At 44.1% G+C, this 8,635-nt stretch overlaps 1 protein-coding gene across 1 annotated transcript; it reads left to right on the forward strand.

Moving 5' to 3' along the window:
• The first annotated feature begins 2,558 nt into the window (after positions 1 to 2,558).
• On the forward strand, positions 2,559 to 5,129 carry LOC106746218. The gene is made up of 2 exons (XM_014622528.1): positions 2,559 to 2,685; positions 3,726 to 5,129. The coding sequence occupies exons 1-2, from the start codon at positions 2,643 to 2,645 to the stop codon at positions 4,619 to 4,621; spliced, it is 939 nt and encodes a 312-aa protein (XP_014478014.1). The 5' UTR covers positions 2,559 to 2,642; the 3' UTR covers positions 4,622 to 5,129.
• The last annotated feature ends 3,506 nt before the right edge of the window (positions 5,130 to 8,635 follow it).

Here is an 8,635-nt window from a genome sequence, read left to right on the forward strand (position 1 = left end):
GCGGGAGGGAGGGGGGATATTCGACGGGAGACCGTCTTTCGCATCATGCCGGCTGCTGATCCCAAGCTAAGCCATGAGGTTGAACAAAATCCACGGGTTTAGGTGAGATAGAATCGCGTTCATGGCGTTTAGCGTGCGTTGCGAGTAGGTGATTTCGAGAGCGTAGTAGTTGCTGGTCGTAATAATAAAAGTGTAATTCATATACGAGCTGCTTTGGCATTTAAGTGACTTATGTCCGCGAACGATCGAGCGAAAAAAAAATAAATGTAGAAAGAAGCTAATCTCTAATCTTTAGTAGATTTTTATATATTATACCGGCTGGGATTCTCGCGTGCAACTATGATTTGCTTTTGTCTTCCATGCTGTGATCTCGAATCGTCTCTCTTTGTGACTCAGAACTCGTTTGAAAGAAGAGAGAGAGAGAGAGAGAGAAAGAAAACACGACGGAGGTAGTCAGAAAGCTCTCTCGTGTTTGTCTCGCGAAGAACATCGCGTGAAAATTGCATCGAAGCGTCATCGGGACGGGGTTACTCGAGTCCTCGAGAATGAAAATCAAAGTACGCCCTTCTCTCGACGCGCACTCGCAATCTCTCGGATCGGATTACATAACCGAGACGTTTCATTTGAACGAGAAAATTTCGTTTCTACTGGCGACATTTCGTGTATAGCTTTCTCAAATGTCGCTTTCGTAAATGCATTATTCCCCGGCGGGTCCCGTGCGCGTTTGTTCGGTCCCCGATATGCCTCGAGGCGTGTTACTCTATAATCGCGCAAATCGGCAGCGCGCGCTCGGGACCGATTTACGAACGCGCGTCGCACTAAGAATTATACGCACATGTTTGTAATAAGTAAGACTAATATAGCACTATTTGCTGCAAGCTGATGTTAGATTATCCGACAAATTCAGAATGTTGAATTTTTAACAGAGAGTGCGCCTTTTTCCATATAGAGAATGTTGAAAGTGAAAGTTTTAACGATATCTCACAGTTAGTTAAACGCTAAAAAACGAGTTTTTCGCGCGTAGTTGATTACACACACGCTGTGCAACGTATATAGAGTGCATTCCGTGATAGGATGCGATATAGCGAATCATGTAATATTTATATGTAAATAGTGATGTTTTGCTTCATTCATCGTAATACACGACTTTATTTAAGTGATCATTATTATTCGCCAGTTATAGTATTCGAAATAAAAAATGCATCTATAAAGATAACCTCGGGGTGGTGTATGTGTGTCCGTGTGTATGTATATGTGTGTGTAATAACTTCCTTGTTGCACTTTGGTCCCTTTAGATTAGCGAATGCATTGTATAATAGTGGGATTTTTAATCGCGACATAATTAAAGAGATAACGATATCATGGCAGTGTTTTTCAAGTCTTGAAAATCGAGTTGGATAACACTGATTATTAGTAGTAATCTTACCTGGCGTAATTATAAACTCAGTACTTCATTAAAAAGATCCAGTTTTATTTTAATGCTTCTATGTATATAGAATGACTTGAATAACGAGAAGTAATATTAAAAGTGTTACAAATAGCCGGTTAAGCTGCGCTCGAAAACTTTTGACAAGTAGAGTAGTATTTAATTAATTATAACAAAGAAATCTTTTTGTTCTGATTGGTCAATTAAATGTCTCTACCCATCGAATAGGGTTTCCGAACGCAGCCTTGCTCGGGTACATCCACGTGTCCGAAAACCCTGGCGATTCGAAAAATGATATAGGTAATATCTGAAAAACTCGGGTACCAAAGTGATAATCTGGGATCTTGGCAACGCTAATTGCTACTTCTAATATTATCAATTTTCCGTATCTTTCTCGGAAGGCATCGACTTCTATCATCGACGATATATCGACTTTTACGGTAGTTTTAAAATTCCTGAAAAAACCCCCGTTTTTCCTCCACTTTTCCGCAGATTTTTCCTGCCTTAAGGATACGAAAATTCGTTAAAAATATTCACGTGTTCAGTCAAAACCTGCTACATTTATTCCCTTCTATAAAGAAAGTAAGAAGCCAGAAACTCCGCGGAAAAATAGGAGAAAACGGATTTTTGCCGAAATTTTCAAGCTATACGATAACATCAAGCCGCAAAATCAAAATTGCCAACGGCAACGTAAAATTCTCGTTTCGTTTGCGTTCTTTCATCTCGAAACTATTCGCAGTTTATTTCATCCTGAATCTTTATTGGCCAAACATCGACGGACGTGCTTGCGAGAGCGCGCCGGGTATGGAAGGGTACGTCTTCGACGCTCTCGCGTCGTTTTATCATTAATGATCTGTCGCAGATGGAACAAATTTTCAAAAGATCTCTTAAAGACGTCCGAAAGATAACTAAAAGAAAAAATAGAACTTTTTCCAGGACATACTTTTAAGACATCTCTTAGACATTTGTTCTGCCTGGGTTGGATTTCGCGTTTCATTCGATAAATTTGTTTCGCGCGTCCACTTATATCGCTCCCCCACCTTCCCCGCGCTTAATCAGAGTGCGGGGTTCCGCGGGTTCTCTGTTGTGCTACTCGGGACTGCCCCCTTCAGTCAAGAGACGACAGCCGCATTCATATAATCGGACGCGGTGTTGCGCGCAGGGTAGCGCTGGATCGAAGACGCGTCAGGAGATACGAAACGTGTGGTCATCCAACATGAATCCCGCCGAGATCGCCGGAACGGTCTTCATTAAAAACGGTCAGTATTTTCACATCGATTCACATCGATATATTTTCACGTTCCACGCGATCGTAAAGTGACAATTAAGTGACTCACAGCACACGCGTCAGCGATTTCGCGAGAAGCAAGTGGGTGCTCGCGAACACAGCGAGATCGCGATGTAGAAAACCGCAACCTCGGCGTAACTACGCATGTTATCACGGTGATTATGTCCGGTTTAAACACCAGCTATCTTCCCAGTGTCATGTATTGTCATCAGCTATCGCTCAATTACCGATTGGCGTGCGACACGCTTAATCGGGAGTGCGATTTTTGAAAACCGCGTCTCTCTTCTCGCGCCTGTTGCCGCTTCACCGGTGGAACAGAGAATGACGAGAGGGAATGATTGGAAAAAGTCTCATCTTTCGATTGTTTTCTCGTTGTTCCGACGTCATCGTCATCTTCCGTTCTACCTGTAGATCCATTCTGTGATTTTTCACGACTGTGTCGTGTTCGTTACGTCGCCCTTGCGTAGCTTTTCTTTTTTTCACCTGTGTATTATAGCCGCGCAGCGGCAAAGTAACCACGATGGTGTTAAAAGTTACACAGGCCTGCCGGACGACAATTGGCCGTCACAGCCGTTGAAATCTCCGTGATATAAGATCTCTGATACGCGTACACCGCTTTGCGCGCGGAGCTAATATCTAATCGCTGAGAATCATATATCGCTCGACGACCGATTCGCGTTTTTTCATCATGACGTCAGACGGACGCTTCCTCTGCACTCCACACAGCTCAGTTGGTCTCTTTCACTGATCACGTGGCTCAGTGTGACTGCTATCGCCCGTAAATGTTTATCACCCAACCAGACTTGATGCCTTCCTCTAGAAAAATCTATCGGCGCATAATATAAAATTGAGATACTTGATTATATTCTACTTGATTTTTGAGGTTTCACTTTATGAAGAAATGACATATGTTCCTACGAACTTTTCTTTGTAAAATCACCTAAAAAATCGCGCTTTACCGCCGAGACATTTTCTCGTCTTAATTGTAACGACGTCAATTACATCCCACAGAAGCAAGGTCGGACGATCAGTTTGCGGCGGCGTACCTGAAGCACGGCATCACCCATGGCATCACCTACCAGGTGAAAGTCCTCACCTGGGTGGCTTGGAAGCTGCTGTGCAGCAGCGACTTCGACTCGAGGAACTGGTACTTGGGGACGGAAGTACGCAACGCTCGCGGATTCCACGACTTGGTGTTGAAATACGATATAGGTGGCCGACGCGTATACCGTTTCGTGCAAATAAAGCACAAGCTCTGCTTGAGCAATCGCGCGAGGATTACCCTGGGCTCGCTGAACTCTAAGCAGAAGAAGAATCAGTACAGTCTGATCTACTTGTTCAGGTCTTACCTGAACATGCTGGGCAATTTCGAGAAGATAATGATGGACCAGATCGTGGACATGACGGTGTTCACGAACGTGGACATCGACTCCATCAAGTTCCTCGTACCCATCGAGAACGACCCGATCCTCGGCTTCGAGGGGAAGGGTAAACGGTATCGCATCGACCTCCCGATGTTGGAGCAGAATCCGGACGTGCTCAAGCGGCTACAGCAGGTCGTGCAGAATGACATGGTTATATACGACTTCCTGAGGAAGCTGGTGTTCGCGATCGGCCAGCCGTCCGAGTCCGAACTGGAGGAGCGGATCGTCAAGGACATGGGCACGGTGTTCAGCGTGCCGCAAGTCTTCTACAACGATCTGCTGAAGAGCATGCTCACCTGGTTCCTCATCTACAACGCCGGCACGGCGCCGTATCTCACCAAGGAGCGCATGATGCGCTTCCTGCTCGGCGCCCAGGACACGCTGTTGCGCGCGAAGGAGTCGGGGATGCACGTGCCGGGCTCCCCCTTGCTGGAGGAATTGTCGCAGCAATTGTCGGAACAATTGTCGCAGTTGCGCATATAACTTTTTAATATTTCTCCTACTTTTCCCCTTCTCTTCGGATGTCACGTTTTGTATGTTATAATCGTCGGCTTCTTTTTTTTACCTTTCTTTTTTTTACCTTTTGCGTACGTGTGACCAGAGAGCATAGGGAATACATTTCTTCTTTTTTTTTTTTGTTTTTACAATATTGGCCCTTTTTGTATGTACTTTTTTAGTCTCTTTTCGCGACCTTTTTGTTTAGCACGCGGTATGTACGAGAGCGATTTAGGACGGTATCCGTAGTCCGATCTTACATTCAAGATCGTCTTTAGATGTTACGAAATCAACGAAACCGACCCTCACGCGTCGTATACATTAGTCGGTAAGAGTGTAGCTCTAAGTGAGAGTAAGAATTTGGCCAATTATAATTTTTCTATTTTCCTCGTATTTGACTGTGATTATCCATTTCTTACTCTTATTTCTTACAAACGTGCTTCTATTGTCTAGGCGACGCTTTGCAGTATCTGAAGATGAACTTTTTTTAATTTAAGATCAGACAATGAATATCATTTCTAGATCAGTATTTATAAACCAATGTTATATGTAAACTTTGAAGATGTTATGTAGCTAATATAGAAAATGTAACCAACAGAAAATTTCTTGAGACATAATAAATATCTAGTTCAATTTTCCTAAAAAAAAAAAAAATAGATATATATATAAATTTAAAGCTCGGCTACAATGCACATGTCACACGGATAGACGAAACGTTTCTCTTCGTGTGTGATGGTGGGGAAAACGCTGACAAGCACGAAATCGCATCGCTGATGCACATTTCAATCTCGCATTCGACATTTGACAAGGTCGATTTTCAAATATCTGTAACATTGTCCCGGGCTATATGTGTACGTTACCATGTAAGTAGCTCTGAAGGTAACACCACGTTCCGTTTTTGTTACCCTCGGAACTACGCGTTGTTGTTTCTTATTCTCGCCACTATCAGACGCCACCGTCAACTTTGACTTTCCGCGGCGTGATGGCCGGCCCTCGAGAATTCAGGTTGGAAGTGCGATGTTTCAAACATGCGATTGTAAGTGTAAAATATTACATAACATTCTTAGAATATCATAGGACATCATATTATTTTGATATTGAATAATATTCGTATAATATTCTGGGAATATCACGCGCTTATGGGGTTTGCAACAGCTGATAGATCACAGACCAATTATCGGTGCTGGACGATAGCTGTTGGTTTTAATCTTGATTTTTGCATTTACGATACCTTTTAGTTCGAGAATATCGATAAATCTAATGTAAGTCGAATTTGTTTTAAGCGAATGAAACCGGACGGGGACGGGGAAATGAATGATACGCGCCCTTATATTTACAGCGTATTTACAGCTTCCATTGCATATGTTTTATTATTGTTATTATTATTAAGATCTCTAAGAATACAACTTATTCATGTACACGTGGTACTACAATTGGTTATTATTCGGTATTTTCTCTCGTTCTCGCGTATAATTGAGGGGAAATGTCACGCGGGATACTTAAACGGGCCTCGTTCGCTTCGACAGATATGCTCTTCTTCCGTTCTCTCCGACAGTTCCGACAGAATAAGCTGTCGTTCGATTGCGTACGGTCAAGTCTCCGACTATCTATATACATTAAATTTATATTCTGACCACGCGTGCGCACGCGACGAGATATATAAATTAGTCTATACGTAATATAATAAATTTTGCAATATTGCTTTGCACGCTTCCACATCTTGTAATCCGTTCGGAAATTACGTCTCTCTCTCTCTCTCTCTCTCTCTCTCTCTCTCTCTCTCTCTCTCGTCGTTCGTCGAAAAGTAAAAACAGAAGCAATATTGACACGATCCTCCTCTTTCTCGCTACGTGAGGATTCGAACCAGTTCCGAGTACTCTGCGCGAAACGCCGTCGGAAACCGTGTAGAGTTGAGAAAAGAAGAAAGAAAAAGAAAAGAACGCGGACGAACGTAGGACCGGTAAGAATCGAATTACTTATATGCGATTATACGCGTAGATCAGTTGTATGTAATTGCGCACCTTAACTTAAAAGTCTCACTCTTTTAGAGATACGTGACTAACAATAAATAACACGATATAAGCATACGTGTGTGACTATGTATATATATATATATATTTATATATGTATATATAACTTACGCTCTATGCCGTAAAATCTTTGGGATTAAAAACGCAGCGACGACGTCCTCTCGCGATAAAGACGACCGTTCGAAGCGCGCGACTGTGAAGACCGCGGACTTCGTCTAATACTGGCGCGAAACAGAAATGCAAAACACACATACACACACATGCACACACACACGTGCGTCACTCCTCCCGACGATTTCGAGTCCACACCCAGTTTTCGCCGTGTTTCCGCGCTCACGTCGAAGTGAACGACAAAGCGCGATCCGCATCGATCATCGAAGTCGCAAACACACTCTGAATATTGATACGATTCGCGTATGTACACAGGGCACAAGGTACGCGCTTCTCGCGAGGGCGAGAACTCGAAGACTCGAGAGGCGTTACAAAGGAACTTATTTATGTTACAAGCGTGAGTCGTTTCGTCGGCTGAGTCTTGGTCTGCAATAGGTGCTTGAAGTTTGAAGCCTTAAGAAATCGACCAATCACGGTGGAATGTGAGGAGAATAATTAACTGTGATCGGTCGATTTCTTAAAGGCTTAAAATACCTGTTGCAGATCGGGACTGACGGTCGTGCGTCGATGAAGGGGGAAGGTGCGTGTGATGACGTTTCGATCGTATTCGTCGACTGTCGTCGAATCTTAAACGCTTAAATATCCCACGCTTAAGTATCCCATATCCAATTCTTTTTCTTTCCCATCATTTTCTGATTATTATTTTATTTTAATAAAACAAAGGAATATGATTTCACATGCCCTTATACGTAGCCTCGAACGGCCGCGTCTTCGAGTTTCGAGGATTCAAAGCGCCGATTTTGTCCGAGGAAAGATCCGACGACAAGAAGCAACTTGTCATCGTCGTCACGATTCACGGCGATCGGTAAAACGAATTATGTGTAAATAACGTCTCACCGACACATTTGTGTCACTTTAACGAGGTGAACATGTTAATTTAACACACATTTGCGTACTTCCTAACATATTCCCATGTTAAAATAACAAACATTTCAGTCGATGGGTCGCTGTTTGTTAAAACTTTTTACCGTGCAGGGATAAAATTAATTACTAATTATTTACCACGTGTTCATCCGTACGTTTGGCCATCGTCACATAGACAGATGCGATTTACGACGGAACCGTCTGTTTTTTTCCGCGTGAATACTTAAGAGTTCGGATAATACCGGGACGCGGATACGATCGCGCGAGGTGAACGGAAGACGCTCGGCAGGTGGGGCGTCTTCCGATGGCGGAGGGAAAGAGTGCACGATGACGATGATGATAATATGTGGACAGTAAACAATATACAATTCGCGGAGCAGTCCGATGAGGGTGAAAGCATAATCAGCGGTGAAAAATAGGTGAATCGACGAGGCGTTCGCGCGTTCTCTGCGAGAAGAAGAGAGAGAGAGAGAGAGCGTGTGGTCGCGCTTGATCTTCCGAATCGGGGACTGGTTTCAACAAGCTCGTCGTGCCTCCGCCTATCCCCCCCCCCTCCTCTCCCCCTCACTCACGGATGAGGACGAAGATGAGACAAGGAGGAAAAAAGAGGAATAGGAGGATACGAGAAGCGCGGGTGTGAAACCGGTCTCCGACGTCGAGGATCGGGGGGAGACACGCGACGATTTCCTCCGGCGAATCCCTGTCGAGAAATCCGACAAATCCGATTTCCGTGACTTCACCCATTTTCCATTTTGAGTCGATCAGAGGAGGATGGACGGTGCATCGCGGCGCAAGTCGCTCTCCTCGGCCTCCCGCTCGCTCGAGGAGGAGATCCCTCGGCGAAACTCGTCGCTGCGACGAGTTCGAACGCACGCGCGTGTGGCGAACGCCGATAAAGAAACGATAAGGCACGATCGTGAATCTTGAATGAACGCGG

Source organism: Dinoponera quadriceps, unplaced genomic scaffold, assembly GCF_001313825.1.
Source record: "Dinoponera quadriceps isolate SergipeBrazil2010 unplaced genomic scaffold, ASM131382v1 scaffold566, whole genome shotgun sequence".
NCBI lineage: Eukaryota > Metazoa > Arthropoda > Insecta > Hymenoptera > Formicidae > Dinoponera > Dinoponera quadriceps.

What these genes read in the sequence shown, in the direction of transcription:
- LOC106746218 (XM_014622528.1), top strand. Translation starts at nt 2,643, where the DNA reads ATGAATCCCGCCGAGATCGCCGGAACGGTCTTCATTAAAAACG. An exon ending in AACGGTCTTCATTAAAAACG is followed by an intron (nt 2,686 to 3,725) that starts GTCAGTATTTTC and finishes TACATCCCACAG; the next exon opens with AAGCAAGGTCGGACGATCAG.